Source organism: Lithobates pipiens, unplaced genomic scaffold, assembly GCF_037356315.1.
Source record: "Lithobates pipiens isolate NorthernLeopardFrog02 unplaced genomic scaffold, aLitPip1_a1.2 Scaffold_16, whole genome shotgun sequence".
In the NCBI taxonomy this organism is placed as follows: Eukaryota; Metazoa; Chordata; class Amphibia; order Anura; family Ranidae; genus Lithobates; species Lithobates pipiens.
In genome coordinates this window covers 539848283-539869584 of record NW_027507748.1, presented here as the reverse complement: position 1 = coordinate 539869584, position 21302 = coordinate 539848283, and the positions used below count along the sequence as shown (strand labels likewise).

The 21302-nt window shown below is 41.3% G+C and overlaps 1 protein-coding gene across 8 annotated transcripts in view; it reads right to left on the bottom strand.

The window, feature by feature from the left end:
• PRPF40B (pre-mRNA processing factor 40B) overlaps nucleotides 1-21302 on the bottom strand; it is a 140333-nt gene that overhangs the window by 50806 nt on the left and 68225 nt on the right. For all 8 annotated transcript variants that reach the window (XM_077483286.1, XM_077483287.1, XM_077483292.1 and 5 more), the window contains 5 exons: nucleotides 17919-18104; nucleotides 11137-11248; nucleotides 10378-10442; nucleotides 9611-9775; nucleotides 8652-8760 (listed from right to left, as the gene is read on the bottom strand). In XM_077483286.1, the coding sequence (XP_077339412.1) occupies nucleotides 8652-8760; nucleotides 9611-9775; nucleotides 10378-10442; nucleotides 11137-11248; nucleotides 17919-18104 (637 nt within the window). The remainder of the gene's footprint in view (nucleotides 1-8651; nucleotides 8761-9610; nucleotides 9776-10377; nucleotides 10443-11136; nucleotides 11249-17918; nucleotides 18105-21302) is intronic.

The window sequence follows — 21302 nt, the reverse complement described above, 5'->3', positions numbered from 1 at the left end:
TAAGTATTTGATATCAATTTTCCATTTTCCTGACAGGCTCCATGGCAGCACACGTGTGGGAAATAATTCGCCAAACACACCCGGGTGGGCTAAAATGTTGAGTAAAGAAACCAAAATTTATTTCACATTGTCCACCGACAATACTTGTAAACCAAAATTAATGGAAGAAAGCGCAGCTAGTTAAACACAATAATGGGAAACAAAAGTATTAATTGATGACCAGGAGGCTGCTCTACAGATAATTTCCGGCGCGACATGCCGAGATGCTGCCCATGAGGTCGAGATACCCCAAGTCGAATGAGCCGTTACTGCCTCAGGAGGAACCAAGCCTTTTGCCTTGTATGTCCTTTGAATAGTTTGAACGATCCAAAATGAGATTGATCTGATTGAGGCTCGCATCCCTTTGTCCTTGCCGTGGAGAAGTATAAAAAGAAAATCTGTTCGTCTGAATGAAGCCGTAGCTTCCAGATATTGCTTCAATGTGTGACCAACATCCAAAGGATGAACTTCTTGGTTGTCTGACATTTTAAACGTAGGTAGAACAATTTCCTGATTTTCATGAAATATTGACGTAACTTTCGGATTCAACCCTAACATAGGAATCAGAACTACTCTGTCCAGAAAAAAGGTCAGAAACAGTTCCACCAACCCAAGACTTCTAATCTCCGACACTCTTTTAGCCGAAGTTATTGCCACCAAGAAAACAGTCTTGAGAGTGAGATCTCCTAAAGACAAAGGATCGTTCGGATTTCTCCCAAGATTAGAAAGAAAGTCCAGCAATAAAGGAAGGTCTCATTTGGGGAACCTGGGTCTTCTTTGAGGCCTAAGCCTGATGGCTCCCTTAAAGAATTGCTGTACTAAAGCATGATTCGCCCACGAAACTCCTGTGAAGGCTGAAATGGCTGATACTTGTACTCTTAAAGAGCTAACTGCCAGAGATAAATTCAGACCTGATTGAAGGAAAGACAATATATCTTGGACTGCCGGAGAATTACACAAATTTGACCTGGAAGACATGTGGACCATGAACCTGGACCATATGCGTCCATATACTCTATTCGTACTCTTCCGTCTAGCACTAAGAAGGGTTGGAATCACTTGTTCCGGACAACCCAGAGCTTCTAGCCTTCCCCTTTCAAGAATCACACCCTGAGGTGTAGACAGGACGCTCATGGGTGTAACAAGTTGCCCTGGGATAGTAGGTCTGGCCTGAGAGGCAGGGAAACTGGATCTTGATAGCTGAGGAGCAGCAACAGGGGAAACCAAGGCCTGTTGGGCCAGAATAGGATCACTGCAATGATCTCCACCTTCTCTACTCTGAGCCTCCGAAGGAATTGCAGAATCACAGGAACTGGAGGGAAGGCGTAGGCTCTCCGAAACTTCCAACAATCCGTGATAGCATCTGTCCCGAATGCCCGAGGGTCCCTGAACCTCGAGTAGTATTTGGGCATCTTGCGATTGCACGGCGAAGCGAACAGATCGACCTCTGGAGATACTCCCAGGGTCAGAAGCCATTCGAAGACTTCCCTGTGGAGGGACCACTTGTTGTCCATTCTGACATGTGACAGAAAGTCCGCTTGAGCATTCTGGATCCCTGGAATGTAAACAGCAGAAATGTTGGATACATTCTTCTGAGCCCAATTCATTATTGGCTCTACTTCCCATAATAGGGACCAACTGCGAGTCCCCCCTTGCTTCCTTATATAGGCCACCGCGGTTGTGTTGTCAAACCTTAGCATTACTGACGACTCCGCCACTAGATGGAAAAATGCTAGGAGTGCCTGAAAGGCTGCTCTTAACTCCAGAATGTTGGAGAGAACCCCTTGTGATGGGAATGTCCACCTGCCCTGAGCCACATCCGAAAGGCAATGAGCGCCCCATCCTTGGTTGCTGGCGTCTGATGTTACTGTAACCCAAGAAATGGGAACTATTGAATGATGGTTGCGTAGATTCTTCCCTTGAAGCCACCAGAGGAGAGACGTCCTCATCGCTGGAGTGAGGAGTATGCGTTGTGTCTGGCTGGATGAATCTCAATGCTGCAGAAATCCTTTCTGGAAGGGACGAGTGTGCCACTGGGCCCACTTCACCATAGGGATGGTGGCTGTGATTGTGACAATCACTTTCAGGCATTGGAAAGCTGAAAAATTAGATGACGCCAGAGCCGCGTGAATCCTGTCTCGGATCACTCCAATCTTTTCCTCCAGCAGCAAGATAGTGCCTTCTAACGTATCGAACTGAGCCCCTAGAAACACAAGGGCTTGTGTCGGATCCAGATGGCTCTTCTCTAGATTCAGGAGCCACCCAAAATCCTGCAGAGTGGAGATGACTAAATTCTTGTGCTTCAAGATCTGATCTCTGTCCTGGGACAGTAGGAGCAAATCGTCCCGATAATGGTGGAGACGAACACCGTTGATTCGGAGAAGAGCTACTACAGCTAAAAGGACTTTGGAGAAGACCCGAGGAGATGTTGTTAACCCAAAGGGGAGACAAGTAAACTGTAGGTGTTGCTCGCCAACTGCGAATCGGAGGAACTGCTGAAAATCCTTTGCCACTGGCACGTGGAAGTATGCGTCCTTCAAATCAGTTGTTATTAACCAATCTCCCAGATGCACTGACTGCTGAATCGTAAGAAGAGATTAAATCTTGAACTTTTCCTTACGAATAAAGGAATTGAGATGGGTCAAATCTATTAGCGGCCTCCATGTGCTGTTTCTCTTCTGAATCATAAACAGAGGGGAATACATGCCCTCGCCGCGTTCGTCTTCTGGCATGGGCACGACCGAGCCTTGACCTAGTAAACAACTCACGTAGGTCAATAGGACCTTCTCTGCTGAGCCTGGAATTGTTGTGGGGACAAACCTTGACGAAGGCCCACTTGTGACTGGAGGAAATCATCTTGACGGTCCAATAATCTCGAATTGAGGCCGCCCAAACATGCCGGTAGTGAAGAAGGCGAGCCCCCACCTGACATGTTTGAGCGGGCCCAATTTCAAAAAGATTTAGCAGAATCGTGGTTACCGGAGGAACCACCTTTTGAGTTTTTTTTTTTGAAGGAAGACTGCCTGGACTTCCATGATCTAGAAAACTCACGGCCAGGCCTATAACTGCGCGCTTCCCTAGCGCGACCTGAATTCTGCCTTCTTGGAAAAAGACGTTTTTGATTCTGAAGACTTCAGCCTTGAAGGAGGAAATCAGACTTCCCACCTATGGCCAGGGATATGGCGCTATCCAGTTTATTACCAAATAAAGAGGCTCCATCAAAGGGGATATGGCACCAAGCCTGCTTAGATGCCAGATCCGCCAACCAAGGATGGAACCATAAAGAACGGCGTGCCGAGACTGCTGCTAACATAGCCTGGGACAGCAGGCGGATGACATCAATAGATGCCTCCCCCAGAAAGACGGATGCCATTCTAATCTCCTGGATAGGAGAGTCTTTAGCCGTATCCATAGAGATCCCTCTCAAGAACTCTTCAACATTGTCGGCCCAGGATTCAATAGCCTTTGAAACTGCTGCTAATGCCAATATTGGTTTGCATGCCATCCCCGAAGTCAGATAAATTCTTTTCAGATCTCCTTTTCAACGGATCTTTGAAAGATACCGTGTCTTCCAAGGGAAGAGTTACATATTTAACTAAAAGCATGAGCGCTGCATCTACCAAAGGAGCTGATTCAAGATGTTTTACATCATCCTCTTTAAAGGGGTACAGTTTAAATATTTTTGACTGCATGGAACCTTTCTTGTCCATCTTGCTCCACTTATCAGAAATGATTTCTTCCAATTCAGATAAAAAAGGAAAATATTGCCGCGCCTTCTTGAGTTGTTTAAAAAACGTCCTCTGTTTGGGGGGGGGGGGGGACAAAAAAGGAACACGGACAGCAGCATGGAGCAAAGATTTATGGGAGAGGGGTCATATTGGGTAGGTATGGAGGTGGGGCTAACCCACACGTATGCTGCCATGGAGCCTGTCAGGAAAAACAAATTGTACAGCGTTGACCAAAATTGAATAATGCCCTTGCTATAGGTGTAGGCCATTTGCATACAGTATTGTGCAAAAGTTTCAGGCAGGTATGAAGAGATGCTGTAAACTAAGAATGCTTTCAAAAATAGATATTTAATTGTTTATTTTTATCAATTTACAAAATGCAAAGCAAGTGAATAGAAGAAAAATTTAAAGCAGATTAATATTTGGTGTGACTTCCCTTTGGCTTCAAACCAGCATTCTTTCTTACACTTTCCACACTTTGTACACAAAGTCAGGGATTTTGTAGAATTTGAGTCAGGTGTATGATTAACCAATTATACCAAGCAGGTGTTAATGATCATCAATTTCATATGTAGGTTGAAACAGTCATTAACCGAAAAAGAAACAGCCAAACTCTGCTACCAAGGTGAGGTTGTAGAAGACAGTTTCATGCTATAGGCCCCCTAACCTGAGGGAGGAGGGGGGAGATGGAAATCCTATCACAAATGAGGGATTTAGTTATCCAGGCATAGACTGGGCGGAGGGAACCATGCTTTCTTCTAAGGGTCCCAGTTCCTATATCTCTTGCAGGAAAATTTCATGGTTCAGATGGTAGACGCACCACCTAGAAATAAAGCGTTACTGGATCTACTGAATACCAACAATACAGACCTGATCATGGATGTAGAAATACGGGGCAATTTAGGAAACAGCGATCACAGGTCAATTGGCTTCAGTATAAATCACACAAATAGGAAACATAAGGAGAATACAAAGCAACTGAATTTAAAGAGAGCCAACTTCCCTAAACTACGAATTTGCTAGAAGCCATAAATTGAAATAAAATCTTAGGAACAAATAACACAGAGGAGAGATGGGTTTGCCTTAAGAACATATTAAATAAGGGAATTAGCCAATGCATCCCATTGGCTAATACATTTAAAAGAGCGAGCAAAAGTCCTGGATGGCTTAACTTCAATGTAAAAATGCATATATAAGCAAAGGAATGAATGAATGAATGAAATACTTGTATAGCGCACAATGCGAACTGAACCGCCTCAAGGAGAAGGCCTTCAAAAAAATACACGGTTGAGGAATCATCGTCAGCATTTAGAATTTATAAAGAGTGCAACAAGAAATGTAAGGGTGCAATTAGGGTGGCTAAGGCAGAACACGAAACACATAGTGGAGGACAGCAAAAAAAAATGCCAAGAAATTCTTTAAGTATGTAAACAGTAAAAAAGGGAGGACATACCATACTGGCCCCATAAAGAATGAGAAAGGACATCTGGTTATAAAGGATGGGGAGATGGCTAAGGTATTGAATATATTCTTCTCCTCAGTCTTCACGAGGGAATTGGGGCATCAGTAACCAAAACTGCAGGGTTATCCTCATGATACATCACAGAAGCACCTCCATGGTTAACAGAGGACAGAATTAAAATTAGACTTGGGAAACAAACTTAACATTAATAAATCACTGGGACCAGATGGCTTGCATCTGAGGGTACTTAGGAAACTCAGTCAAGTAATTGCCAGACCATTATTCCTATTTTTTACTGACAGTCTACTGACTGGAATGGTACCAGCTGATTGCAGAAAAGCCAATGTAGCGCCAATATTTAAAAAGGGTGTGAAATACATCCCTGGGAATTACAGACCAGTTAGTATATATGTATATAGTGTATACAGATCAATAGTATGCAAGCTCTTGGAGAGGATGATAAGGGACTATATACAAGATTTTAGTAATGAGAATGGTATTATTAGCAATAATCAGCATGGATTCATGAAGAATCATTCTTGCCAAGCCAATCTATTAACCTTCTATGAGGAGGTGAGTTGCCAACTAGATAAAGGAAGGGCCATAGACGTGGTGTATCTGGATTTTGCAAAAGCATAAAACACAGTTCCCCATAAATGTTTCCTGTACAAAATAAGGTTCGTTGGCATGGACCATAAGGTGAGTACATGGATTGAACACTGGCTACAAGGACGAGTTCAGAAGGTGGTGATAAATGGGGAGTACTCGAATGGTCAGGGGTGGTTAGTGGGGTCCCCCAGGGTTCTGTGCTGGGACTAATCCTATTTAATTTGTTCATAAACGACCTGGAGGATGGGGTAAACAGTTCAATCTCTGTATTTATGGACGATACTAAGCAGGGAAATAACTTCTTCGCAGGATGTGGAAACCTTGCAAAAAGATCTGAACAAATAAATGGGGTGAGCAACTACATAGCAAATGAGGTTTAATGTAGAAAAATGTAAAATAATGCATTTGGGTGGCAAAAATATGAATGCCATCTATACACTGGGGGGAGAACCTCTGGGGGAATCAAGGATGGAAAAGGACCTGGGGGTCCTAGTAGAGCAGGGGTGCCCAACCAGTGGCCCGGGGCCACATGTGGCCCCCGGAGCCCTCTGATGTGGCCCGCGACCTTCTGCTCTGGGATAGAATAGAAAGAAGACTGTTATTAAAGGTCAGTTTATTACTAAAATCACAGTGTATATATGGGCATATCTTTTCTGCAGTGGTTACTGGGCTGCTTTCAAACTGATCCGCAGGTGAAGAGCAGTTTACTTGCAGGTTACCTGCACTGAGCCATAGATGTCTATTATTACCTGTGGAGTTTGGTGAGCTTTCTGAAAGTACACCAAACCTGCAGAATATAATAGAAGTCTATTGCAAACTGCAGGAAAGCCAAAGGTACACTGCATTGCACACGTGGGGCGGGTAAACCGCAGCTCATCAGTGTGAAAGCAGCCATGGACCCCTTTCACACGGGCAGTCCAACAGTCCGACCAATTGGACCCTACATTCACCTCTAAGTAGTGGCGGACATAAACCGACTTGTGTTCTACCTCCAATACGATCCTCTAAAAAGTATCGTGGGCTGCACCCGTGCATTTGCAGAGTGGACACGGACAAGCCATCCACCCACTCCACTCATTGTGGCCCGCGACCGGTTACCAAGTCGCTTAAGTGGCCCTTGCTCTTCAAAAGGTTGGGCACCCCTGTAGTAGAGGATAGGCTCAGCAATGGCACGCAATGCCAAGCTGCTACTAACAAAGAAAACAGAATATTGGCATGCATTAAAAAAGTGGTCAATTCCAGAGATAAAATGATAATTTCCCCGCTCTACAGGACTCTGGTTCGGCCGCACCTAGAGAATGCTGTCCAGTTCTGGGCACCAGTCCTCAGGAAGTATGTAATGGAAATGGAGCGAGTACAAAGAAAGTTAACAAAGCTGATAAAGGCTCTAGAGTATATTAGTTATGATGAAAGGTTGCAGTCACTGAACTTATTCTCTCTGGAGAAAAGATGCTTGAGAAGGGATATGATTTCAATTTACAAATACCACACTGGTGACCCCACAATAGGGATAAAACCTTTTTGCGAAAGGGGGTTTAACAAGACACGTGGTCACTCATTAAAATTAGAAGAAAAGAGGTTTAACCTTAAACTACGTAGAGAGTTCTTTACCGTAAGAACGGCAAGGATGTGGAATTCCCTTCCACACACTGTGGTCTCAGTGGGGAGTATTGATAGTTTCAAAACACTATTAGATAAGCACCTGAATGACCACAACATACAGGTATATACAATATAATACTGACATATAATCACACACATAGGTTGGACTTGATAGACTTGTGTCTTTTTTCAACCTCACCTATTATGTAACTATGTCACAGGTCACACACCATGGCAAGACTGAACACAGCAACAAGATATAAGGTAGTGTAGCTATACTGCATCAGCAAGGTCTCTCCTAAGCAAAGATTTCAAAGTAGACTGAAGTTTGAAGATGTGCTTTTCAAGCTCGTTTGAATAAGTAAAAAGAAATGGGCAATGTTGAGGATCGTAGATGCAGTGGTCAAGAAAGGTAACTTAATGCAGCAGATGAAAGAAACATATATCATATATATTAAGGCAAATAGACTGTGCACTTTGCAAAGCGGTTGCGCTCTGCAAGAGCAGTTGCTCCAGAGCTTAGTAAATGAGCAGAAGCTCTGCTGACTTCCATCATCCAATCATGTGCAAACAAAAATTCACTTTTTTTCATTTTCCTTGCACGCGATTGGTTATTCTTTGCAAAGTGAAACTTTACCTCATTTACGCTTTGGCGCAACTGCACTTTGCAATGTGTACAGTCTATATGCCTTTAGTAAATCAGTCCCATTTTCTTCATCTTATTGTTCAGCCTTAGCCATTCAACAAATAATTGCAATGTTCAACACTTACTTTCAGTATTTTTCATTTTCTGCAGGGCTTTGTAGGTTTAGGGTTCTTTGTCAATTACTACGTAAACATGATTCGTTTTTATATTTGACTTTAAAGTGGAAGTAAACCCTTCTATCGTTTTCAGTCAAGGAAGCTGCCATCTTGGCCTCTAATGATTCTTCAACTGCCATAATGCTGCACATGTGATCAGTTATGAAACCAGACATTGGATGGTTTGAAAGGTTGGTTGAGAGCACAACCAATGTGAAAGTTAGCATTTCTGGCATGCCCGGAATGTAAGTGTTTTTGGAAACTGGGTTTACTCCCGCTTTAAGAACAACTTTAGTATATATATATATATATATATATATATATATATATATATATATATATATATACACAAACGAAGGAACTCTACAAATTAAATGTATAAACATAAACATAATTATTAAAATCATAACCTTTTCTTTTTTTGCTAGGAAGAAGAGAACATCATCATAAATTTCTTTGCGATCTCGCTCTGGAACAACAGACCACTCTTCTTGATCACCAAACATCTGTTCAGCTTTCCTGTGAAAACAGAGAACTGAGCCATAAAGTGTTCATAATAAATTAAAATAGGTTGTTTATAACCCATAGCCTTAGGAGATATTTTACTATTCACATTATCAAAAATGATAAGGGTTCATTCGCAGCAGGTGTGGTAGAACTGCATTGGGTGGCAAGACGGTGCCTTGTCTGTTTCCTGGCTGGTTCCAACTATCGCATTACGGTGGTGTTCATGAGAAAAAGTAAAACATGCACAATTTTTTTTTCAATCCAATGAAGTGCGACACAATCCACCACTTTGAACCAGAGTGCGGCCAATAGAACTTGATGAAATCTGTGTGATCTTTCAATAAAGTTAATAAAAAAAATAAAGGAACCCTCTTATATGCCGCAATTGGTGAGTCGGCACTGCTTTCATCTCATTGCATACCAACATATGTATTCTAACAAAGTCGCTGTGTGAACTGACCCTAAAAATGCAAGGACTCCCATGTGAACAATGCTTAGAGCAATAGATTTACATGGTAAAGCAACACAGAACTTCAATCAGCTTTGAAATGACTGAACATAGATTAATGAAAGATGCTTGATGATTCTCTACTACTGGCATACTGCACTTTGGCGATTGCCATACTGAATAAGCCCGCTAAGAGGCTTGTGTTCATACTAGAGAACAGTTCATTAGCAATATAATGATTCACTGGACATGTACGCCAGTCTAAGCTATCTGTTGGATGGCGAAAAGGGTGAATCGTAATTGGGGACCCTGAAATATGAAAATAAAAATAGATATTTTCTGCTACACAGGTAAAGTAGTCATTAGAATAAATATATAGATAAGTAATACGAACACTGAAGCAGGCATACACACCTGTAGCGAGTGGTTGAAGTCATCTTGTCATGTTGTTCTAGGAAGTGCTGTAGCTTCTCTTTTGCCTCTTTAGCTCTAAGTCTTGCTTCCTCCTTTTCTTCCTTCTCACGCTGTGATTTGTAAGCATTGAATGCCTGTTTCTTTTCACTCAACTTGGGCAGTGTACTATGAGAAAAAAGTTCAATACACTGCCCATTAACACATAAAAACAGCAGAAATGACAGCTCATATCTGGAGTATAATAATCTAGGAACAGAAACCTAAGTAGGACAGCAACCATACGGCGGGGAAAATAATTATTTGATCCCCTGCAGATTTTGTAAGTTTGCCCACTTACAAAGAAATGAAGGGTCTATAATTTTTATCATAGGTGTATTTTTAAATGATAGAGACAGAATATCAACCAAAAATCCAGAAAAAAAACACATGATACAAATGTTATAAATTGAGTTGCATTTCAGTGAGTAAAATAAGTATTTGATCCTCAAGCTTTCCCAAAATGTCCCTGCCTATTGCAATTAATGAGCAGCGCTTCTGAAGCCCCTTCTTTGGGGTTAAAAGCGCCCTGCTAGCGACCGAAAAGTGCTGCTTAAACAGCAGTAAGGTGTCGCTAAAATGAGTGGCACTTTACCACCAATGCATGGGCGGCCCCAGTGTGTAAGGGGTCTAAGGGCTAAAGATACCACAGCATGTACAGTTAGCCATATAAATATAAGTGTTCATTCACATGATCAAAATACCTTTACATAGAACATTAAGGCTCTCACCTGTAGCGGGGATCATTTATAATCAATTTCATTGCTTGTTCCCATGAGGCATTGGAAGGAACCCCCTGCAGACAATTAACATGATAACTTAGTAAGGAACCATAAGTGAATATGAAGAATATGAGAATAAATATCACTTCAATTTTAGAAACAACTATAAATATGACTTTTACATAATGACAATCTAAAAAAAATGATATATGTATATATCTCATCTAAACCTGTACTTGTGCATTTCGCTGAGCGCAGGTATTCATAAAATACACATAAAGGGGGTTATTTACTAAAGGAAAATTCACTTTGCACTGCAAGTGCACTTAGAAGTAAAGTCCCTGTAGATCCGAGGGGGACATGCAAGGAAAATAAAAAACAGCATTTTAGCCTGCACATGATTGGATGATAAAATCAGCAGAGCTTCCCCTCATTTCAGATCTACCCCTTAGATTTAGAGCGACTACACTTCCAAATGCTTTTTCAGTGCACTTTCAAGTGCACTTGCAGTGCAAAGTGGATTTGCCTTTTCGTAAATAACCCCCAAAGAGAAGAAAGAAAGATCTTTTGACAGTCACAACTTTTTTATAAATGATCTAACTCGGTTAGATCCAGCCAGAGTAAATTTTCTTTCTTTTTACAATAAAAGTCACATATCCAAAACTGTCAGGCCATTCATCATTAAATGAGAATCCATTTTAATTTACTGTATATTCCCCTATTTTGCACATTTTACAAGAATGTCTGCACTTGCAGCTGTCACCCCACCTTGTCTTTAAGTAGTTCTTTGAACAACTGCTTTGCTTCTTCCTTTGTGTTCCAATGGTAAACCTTTTTCTCTGGTTCTACCGTGTTTCCATCCTCCAACTGTGAAGAATCACTGTAATACATAACAAATGCATTCAAGTGTTTTCCTCTTTCACAAAAGTACATGGGAAAGCATCATAGGTAACCATGGGAAATTGTGCAGTCCCTTTACTCATTTACTTACTCTCCGGTAGTACTGCTCATGAAGGGGCTTTGCCTCCTGTCCTGGCTTTGTAACAATTGATTTTATCAACTCTCAGCCTGGAGGACAAAGGTATGTCTTTTTTGTCTAAGCCCTTGTACACACGGTCAGAGATTCCAACGGAATGTGTCCTATCGGACCGTTTTGTCGGATAATCTGACTGTGTGTGGTCTCCATCGGACTGTTTCCGTCGGAGTATCCGACGGACTAAGTTTTCCATCTTGTCCGTAAAATTTTCAGACAAAATGCTCCGATGGGACATACTCCGATCATGTGTAGCCTACTCCGACGGACAAAGTGCCACGCATGCTCAGATCAAATTCCTAGACCAAAGCTATTGGCTACTAGCCTGAACGTAGTCCCGTCGTAACAAAATAACGTCATCATGTTATGTACAATCGGATTTTCCGACAACTTTGTCCGACCGTGTGTATGCAACAGTTTCGGACAAAATCCGTAGGACAAAATCCGTTGAACAAAATCCAATTGATTTGGTTGTCAGAATGTCCGACACAAGGTGTACAAGGGCTAAGACATTTGAGGGGAGCTGCTGCACACAGGTTTTTTTTATCTTAATGCATAGAATGCATTAAAGTGGAGGTCCACCCACTTATTAATCTGCACATCATCTGCTTCTGAACTGACCATAAAAACAGCATTGGGCGTTTTTTTTTCTTCTCTTTTCTCACCGTGTTTCCAAGGCTTTTTTAATCTTTTCCTGTTTTCTCCCTCCACGGCGATGTACGTAATTTCCTGCGGCGCACTGGCTCCTGGGAGATGCGTGTCATGATTCCCAGGAGTCAGTGGGCATCACTGCCTCTCAGCAGATAACAAAATTGGAATACCGGTGTGATGGCAACCAGAGACGTTTCCTGCACTGCAGTGTGGGTTTAATGTGCATGTGCGAGATCGGGAGGTGCATGCTGGGTAGCCAGCAGTATCGTATCCCAGAAAAGAATCCTAGTGGGCTTCACATGCTCACAAGCAAGATGGAAGTGCTCAAGAAAGAAAACACAAAGGTTTGTTTAAAAAAAATAAAAAGGAAATACAGCGGTTTTACTGAAAATATCGTTTAGACAATTACATTAATAACTGCAGAACATGTGACTTTGAAAAAAAAATATGTGGGTGGAACTCCACTTTAGGATAAAAAAAAACTGCCTTTAGAACCACTTTAACAGTCATTACTTCATAGGTTATGTTGCCACCTTCAGGTGAATGGACACTGTCCAGAAAAAAAAACAGTCCCCTCTCAAGCATAACCCCTCCCAGCTCAGCTAAGCCTCAGTTCTGTAGCAAGCAAGGAGAAACACATGCCAGAGAGGAAGGAGTAAAGCTATAATATGCTACAAATCATGCTGTCAAAGATGGAACTTCACACCAAGTAAAATAAGCCTTCCAAGAATGATGGTACATCTTCCTGAAGGTCTACTTTCCAACCCTGAAAAAGATAGAGCCCAAAACTCACGTCTCTCAGGACCTAGGCTTCAAAAGTCATGCTATCAAAGCCAAGGACCATACATCAGGATGGACTATCAGACCCTGAGACAGCAGGTCCAGCCATCTGGAGAAGTCCACAGCTCGCCTGCCAAGAGGTCTGCGATGTTTGCATATCATACTTCTTTGCCAGACTGGCGTGATCAGGAATGCCCTCCACCTTTATCCTGTTTAACAGATGAGGAAGGAGTAAAAGTGCAGGCACATTCGGCATGCTCCACCACAGACAAATATCTGCAAAACGCCTCAAGGACAAGGGTCCATTTCTTTGCATTCAGGTATTAACATCTGAGAAAATACACATGTCAAGCCATTTAGATTACTAAAACACCTTCTCCAATTGAGCACAAACAGTACAGATCACTTCCTGCAGATGAGGGTGCACCGGAAAGGCCTTTTTTGGAATATTTTGACACCAGTCAGGACCCAAAACCAGGGACTTTAAGGGAAGTAGATTCAGGTAGTGTCAGTTTAAAGTTCATGCAATACATCCACCAGGAAGTATACTGTGGCCTTTTGTGCCTGAGACAACCCTGAGATTCCTCCTGAGAGGACTCATCTACAGAGGATCCTCAATCCCCAACAGTTTTCACTTCTTCCTTCTCTTCCAGAAAAAAATCCTCCAACTCTTCATCCTCCTGTAAAAGCAGAGCAGAGGAAAGAGAGAAGTCCTGAGAGCTGATCTCTCAGTCCAGAAATGGCTGCAGAGAATTCCATTTTGACACAAAGGAAGAGGTGGATTGTACCCCTGAAACGGTGCAGATACCAGATAAGGGTGGTGATTCAGAGTTAATATGATCCATAGAGGAGCCACTACAGGGCAAATTACATGTTGTAATTATGTCCTTCTCCATACCTCTGTCTGCAAGAAGCTTTGGCTTGCTGAGGGATGAAAGGCTAGTAACCCATTAGAAAGTGTTATAAGTTCACTAAGAGATTAGGGCACTTAATTTTCTGGTGGGCAGGGTAACACCCACACTTTGCTGTAACAGATCCTTTGGACCGTGGTAAAAATCATTTCAACACAATTGGCTTTACCTTGAGGTATAACTGAACCTCTTTCTTTCTTAATATACAGTCTTTAGTGGTCTGAGCTCTGGAATTAGAGGGGAGCGCATTATCTACCTACACTCTCTTTAATTTAATATTCTATTCCAATCACTTTGGTTGGAAATATCTGGTAGTGGCAGCCCCCTTTTATTGATTTTTTTTAAATTGATTTTTATTTATATATTACCCATAGCGCAAACCTACCCTTTCTTTTTCATTAGAAAGTGGCCACCCAGATGAAAGGGGTGTCGGCGTATTTCAAAAAAATACTAAATTGACAGCTCCCACCAAAAATACACCTGCCCCTGCGTTTGCTGTGCCCTGATCGACAGAAGTCAGATCGGTTAGTGGTTGTGGAAGGTAACTTGGCTGAGATATCAGGCAGATGCTGTCGAGCACTGTGGGACACAAAATGTCTGACTGGTCTACTCCTTTTAAACATTGCCACAGCCTGTATATCCCCCAAGGGAAGAAAATACATGTCTTGATGCTATCCTATGCCCTAAAACAATGGTTCTCAACCCTGTCCCCAAGTACCCCTAACAGGCCATGTTCTCTTAGATAAAATATCTGTCCAAAATACCAAGCCATTGACTCTGATTTGAAGCACATCTGCAAGATAAAGTAAAACCTGTAAACATGGCCTGTTGGGGGTACTTGAGGACAGGGTTGAGAACCACTGCCCTAAAACATCACACACAAAGAGGCTGGCACAAATCCACAAACACAGAGGTAATTATCAGTCCATGCTGCAGAGCCTAGTAGTCCCAAACTTCACCTCTTGCAGTGGGCATAGAGCCTTCAGGGACTTGACTTTTCTCTGCCCGGGACCTGTATAGCACCCTGCCAGCGAGATCATCAGGTGCCCTGTACTTCAGAGGTTCCAGTGCTGAGGGTAGACATTACAGGCCATCCCCGCTCTTGTATGCCGGGTCCAGGTACATTTGCTCTTGGTCTACTGGCTATAGTGTCTACTCTGGACAGAGCCACCTCTCAGAAGTATTAGAACAGGCCAGGAAATTTAGGAGCAAAGTGCCAAAAAGAGATTTTTAGCGATACTCAGGAAAGCATCCACCACTTTCATACACTAGCACAAAACTTACCTAAGCTGGAAGAGGTTATGCCTGGGCTGGAATTCTTGCCTTTTTTTTCTGTCCAATATCCATTTACGGGAATGTGACAGCATAACTTGTAGTAATGACTATTAACTCCTCTGTATCCTGTCATGTATGAAATGTCCACATAAATGAATGGAGACCTATATTTTGTTACTGTTAAAAAAAACTGAATTTGTGGGAACCTTTGAAGGATTTTAAAGTGACCCTATTACCATCCCACAAATAAGATATTTAACACAGCCAGTTATAGTGAACACTGACAGTGGACACAGACAGCTTACAAATGATACCTTTGTCCAGCAAGGGAGTTCTGCTGTTTTTGAGTTTACCTATTCTTCATTCATTGTAGTCTTTTTCAGCAGAAATTTCCCAATCCCCAGCCTAGACGTCACAAGTCCTGCAGAGGCCAATGTGGAAAACCGCTTACACAATTATTTAGCAAACAGACCAGTCTAGGGCTGCAACTAACAATTATTTTCATAATCGATTAGTTGGCCGATTATTGTTTTGATGAATCGGTTAATAACCTCAAATAAAAGTGTGGTGTATAATTTTGTTAATATGTAAAGTTTTCAAAAAACTATTTATTCTTAAATATCTCTATGCAGTGGTAAATTTAAATAACCAATTATATGGTTAGGGGGCAAAATATCTAATCCACTCTGAGAATAATAGACATAAGAGATATGCTGTATATACTATTGGAGAAGATATACTGTATATACTATTAAAAGGTGAATCTGGTAAATATTAGACTCAGAGATCAAATTTTTTTATTAAAAAACAAACAATGTCTTCCTTAAAAAAAAAAATCATTTTAAGAACGTTCGTTTGATTTTATAATCGTTAGTGGGGTCAAATCAACATTTATTTTCAACCACAGTGACTGGAAAATTTAGAAATAGAAAACTTCTGGGTCAAAGGAATTTTCAGACAGTGTATGTGGTTTTTGCTCAGAAATTACATTCATTTTAAAAACACACCCCCCATTTTAAAAACAGAATGTTAAAAACAAGTGAAAATTTCAAACAACACTCTTTCATTCAGCGAATGTACAAAATTTTTTCGTCTGAATATACTCATCAGAAAATTGATCCGTGTGGCCAACATAAGGCTGATTTCACACCTATGCAGTTTGCTTTTGATCTGTTTCTGCAGTGCTTTTTGCTGTGCATTTTGATTTTTGCACACGTCATTTTGTTGTAATTTGCGTTTTTTCATTTTTTTGGCCAATTTGTTGTTGGACAGATTAAAAAAATGAAAATTGCTGCAAAAACAGATTTCATGCTTTCCCACAGCCTCTCCATTGAAGTATATTGAACCAAAAAAGCACAGTTTTGCTTTAAAAAAAAGTCCCTGACCCTTTCCAAATCAGCAGCCGCAGAAAAAAGCATAGATGTGAACGTGTCCATTGGAAACCATGTAAATGAACTGTAGTGCGTTTCTGTAAAAAGCACCAAAAAACACATAGATGTGAACGTGTCCCATAGGAAACCATGTAAATGAACTGTAGTGCGTTTCTGTAAAAAGCACCAAAAAACACATAGATGTGAACCAGGTCTAAGATGTTTAGTAACATAATGGGGTTAAAAAAAACTAAAATGACCCCTTTATAGAAAAAAAAAAGCAAATAATCAGTGCTGTAAGGGGTTCATTATTTTGTAGAACTGTGAAAGTAATATTTACAGTAGCAGTTATTTACTCTTTTTGTACTATAAAGGGCTCATTTTAGTTTTTTTTAACCCCATTATGTTACGGGCCGATTAATCGATTATGCAAGTAGTAATCGATTAATTGTTGATTAATCAATTATTTGTTTCAGCCCTAGACCAGTCACATAAACACTGACAGTCATATGAATGGTCTGTTTACTGAATAATTAGACTGTAGTTAAAAAAAGTGCTGGCATGAATGTGCACCCAGCAAGCCCTCATTCCTAAGTCACAAGAATGACATCTCTGTAGCTGCTAGATCTGCTGCACACACAATCAAGATGGCAGCACCAGGCTGTGATTAACAGAGCAATCCAAGATATGCCTCCAAAACGAACATTTCAGAGCGTTTCTGCATTTACATTTATGGAGACCGTTTTTTTTTTTTTTTTTTTTTAAGCATACATCCATCAAGATATTGGGGTTAATTTACAACAATAATAAAAAATGCTCACTTAATTTAGGGAAGTTCAAGTTCTGTTAACTTTTCGAATCATGTCTGAGGAAAAAAAAAAAAAAAAACAGGGCTTTAACTTGTCATATGTCTGGGTGATCGAAGTGAACACAACTTAAGTTTATTAAGTGAACATTTGTTGGTTCTATAAAGCAGTGGTGTATTTCAGGAGGCATACAACTAAACCTATTGTTAGATTCGACATCCATTAAGGCAAATCATTTTTCGATTTTTTTTTTCTGTAAGCCAATTTATAAAACTGTGTGTTTATTGGCATTAGTGTAAGGCCGCGTACACACGCGGGGACTGTTCGCTCAACTTTGTCCGTCAAACAGTTTCAGCAAACAGTCCGCTCAAAATTAGCATGAACGGACTTGCCCACACACGACAAACGAACAGTTTGCTGAAACCGTGCGCGAAAAATACGACGTCCTATACACTGCATTACAACTTTCGGCGTGTAAATCCTTTCTGAGCATGCGCGGAACTTAGTTTGACGAACAAGCCTACACACGAGGGGACTGTTCGCTGAAACCAAGTTTCAGCGGACAGTTTTTCGGAATTTCCGAAAAACTTTGTTCAGCAGACTGTTCGCTGAAACTGTCCGCTGAAAGCCCACACACGGGCGGACTGTCCGCCGAAACACTGTTCAGCGGACAAAGTTGGGCGAACAGTCCCCGCGTGTGTACGCGGCCTAAGAGTAGCATTACCTATTAGAGATTTCGTTCTGGTAAACTGTGGAGTCTTCTTGCATAGCTTCTATTTCAGGGGTGTCAGTGGGTTCTGGAACACTGGGCTGGGTGACTCTGATCTCCTCTGCAGGTGTCATTTCAGTATCAGAAGAAGGTGCTGTAGAATGAGGACTAGATGCAGCAGACTGATTCTCCTGGTCAATTCTAATATAGGAAAGAGGTCAGTTATTTCAGTGATTTATGTTTAATAGTACGAATCTAAATATCCCATAAAATAAAGGTGCAATGTGTTGGAAAATTTCTGAATGTAGAAAACTGTGTATATAAGTAATTCGATATCCAAAGAAGTAATATGACAGTTACACGGATGAAAAATCCATAGTATCTACTGCAGGCGTAGGCAACCTTGGGCCCTCCAGCTGATGCAGAAGTCCCATCATGCCTCTGGGAGTAATTTTAACTGTCAGCCTTGCAATGCCTCATGGGAAATGTAGTTCCACAACAGCTGGAGGGCCCCAGGTTGCCCCTACCCCTGATCTACTGTATTTTAGATGACAAATACGGCTAAAAGGAAGACCAGGTGTAATGCATTTTAGGTGTGTTGCAATTTAGGTGCATTTTACATGCATTACCATTAAATTCTTTACATTGTGCATTTTGATGAAAGCGCATTAAAGATGCAGCAAGCAGGAATGTTTTTTTTTAACACATCGCACTTAAAATGCACCTAAAGTGCACAAGTTGTGAACTGGGCTTGAACAATCATGGTACAGGTATTTTAATAACAAAACGTACAGGCATAAAAAGGGAAGATTTTTTTTTTGTTTTTTTTTATTGTTTATTTATATCAGGAATTGGGTCCATAAGGACCAATAGGTTACAGACTTTCCACATAACATACAAAGTAAATGACAAAACTAGTGATACAACATCAAGTCTCTGCTAACAGTATCATCGAGAATAATAAACACCATGTTGTGGAGTTGTGAAATACTGCCATCCCATGGGCCCACTTCCTAGCTTTCCTTTAATTATCGAAATTACCTACATTTATACAGCCCCCAATATGGGGGTAGGATTGAATATAGAGTAGAAAAGGCAGAGAGGGAAAGAGGAGAAAGGGGGGGGGGTATCAAGTGGGGGGAGATGAGGGAAGCGGGGGGGGGGGGGGGGGCGAGAGGATCGGTGTGTTTCCCACGATCATGGAGTAAAAAAAAAAGGGGGAAGAATTTTATCAGATCATGCTGGTACAGTAAAAAACTAAAATTTATACTGCTTATAAATAAGAACAATTTCTGCCTATGTAATGTGGGATAGTCTTTTAAACTGAGCAGCTATAATGCTATTGTATTGAATATGTAGTGGTTTTGTACATATTTTTGAATATATTTTACTTGACTATGGTTAAACCAAAGAAAGTAGCTAAATACAATTTAAATGGTTTAAACCTGTAATAAACCCAAAACCAAAAATGCATTAAATTGCAGCTCACCAAATCTTAGATATATTGGCTGCATTTGTTTTCTTTTCTTTTTTGTAGCCCTTTTTCCTTTTTTCCACCCAATGATCCAGTCATTAGTATGTTATTTTTCAATAAATTCTTTATTTTGCTTTTTTTTTAAAATGTAAAAAAAATAGCATAGCCATACATCAGAAAACGTGTTCACATTTAGATGGCGTAGATTTATATGAATCTGAAGGAATGGATACAACAATCGGGAGTAAGTTGTCTAGAAATAGTATCAGCAATCAAAAGTTCAAAACCAGGAAAACTGTCAAGAACACTGGAGTCTGAGAATGTAACAGGTTGCTGTTCTGTTATGAACAGTGAGGCGATAGTATCTCTTGAATTGGCGGCGCCCAATGTAAGTAAAACAGAATAAATAAACTGCTGGATATTGTCAGTGGGAAAGCGCAAATCATCTCATGTGTGAAGAATGCTTGAGAAGAGAAGAAAGAGTCTGGCTGAAGGCATAAAGGCCTGAGATGAGGGTAGGTTAAAGAGGAACTACACCTTTTAAAAAATATATTAAAAGCCAGCAGCTACAAATATTGCAGCTGCTGACTTTTAATAAATTGACACTTACCTGTCCCGGGGTCCAGCGATGTCGGCGGCAGATGACGAGCAATCGTTCGTCTCTCTGCTGCCCCCGCCGACATCCTCTGTCAGGGAATCAGGAAGTGAAGCATTGCGGCTTCACTGCCCGGTTCCCTACTGCGTGTCTCTACTGGTCCCCACTGTGTCCTGGGAACTGTGTGTTTCCCAGAACACAACGGGGGGGGGGGGGCATCTGCGGCGGTCTTGTCCCGGAAGTGGGTGCAGATACCTGGATTATCCAGGTGTCTGCACCCCCTTCCCCCCTGAAAGGTGCCGATTGTGGCACCAGAGGGGGGAGGGGGGGAATCAGATGAGCGGAACTTCCACTTCAGGGTGGAGGTCCACTTTAAAGGCTGGGTGCGGGAGTGCAAAAAAAAAAAAAACTTCACTCCACTGTACCCATATATACTGTAGGTACATGAACCCATACAGTATATATACTGTATTAGGGATCGACTGATTATCTGTGTGGCCAATTATCGTGGCCAGTATTCACTTTTTTAGAAGTATCGGTCAAAAAACTGACCAATATTACGGATATTGTTTCAAGGGGTTTTACCTGGGTGATGCATGCAGCAGCATGCATCACCCCGGTACAGTTCTTTAAAGCTGATGGTCAGCTTTATTGTAATAACAACCGATGCAGCTCAGCAGCCACTCGGCTGTTATTACAAGCAGCGGGAGGGAACATCCCCCCACCGCCCGCCCTGGCTCTCCCGTCCCATCGGGAGGACCAATCAACCAGCTGGCACGTCCACCGGCTGGCCGAAGGCCTGAACAAAGTCGATGCTTCGTGTCTCGAATCTAGTAATCCTGAAGCAATGTCATGACTATTATAGGTTTACCTGTAGTGAAAAGTGGTCTGTAAGGGTTTACAACCACTTTAAAGGCTCAAATTTAAAAAATAAAGTATTCAAAAACGCAGATCTTGACGTTTTGAATACTTTGAAGTGCAGAGGAGGGGTTTGGGGTCTTATAGACCCCCGATCTCTCCATAAAAAGTGCCTCTCTCATGCCTAATACTGTCACAAAGGATGTTTACATTCATTGTGACAGCAATAACAGTGCTAAAAAAAACAAAAAATTTAAAATAACAGTGATAACTTTTTTTTTTTAAATGTACAAAATATCGGCAAAAAATATCAGCTATCGAGAGGTGGCTGAAATATCGGTATCGTATTGGCTCCGAAAAAAACTAAAAAACTATATCGGTCGATCCCTATACTGTATATGGAGGGAATCAGCACTGGCTGTAAGATTCAAAAGCTCAAAAAACTGCTTTGTTTTTCCGATTTAAAGAGGAG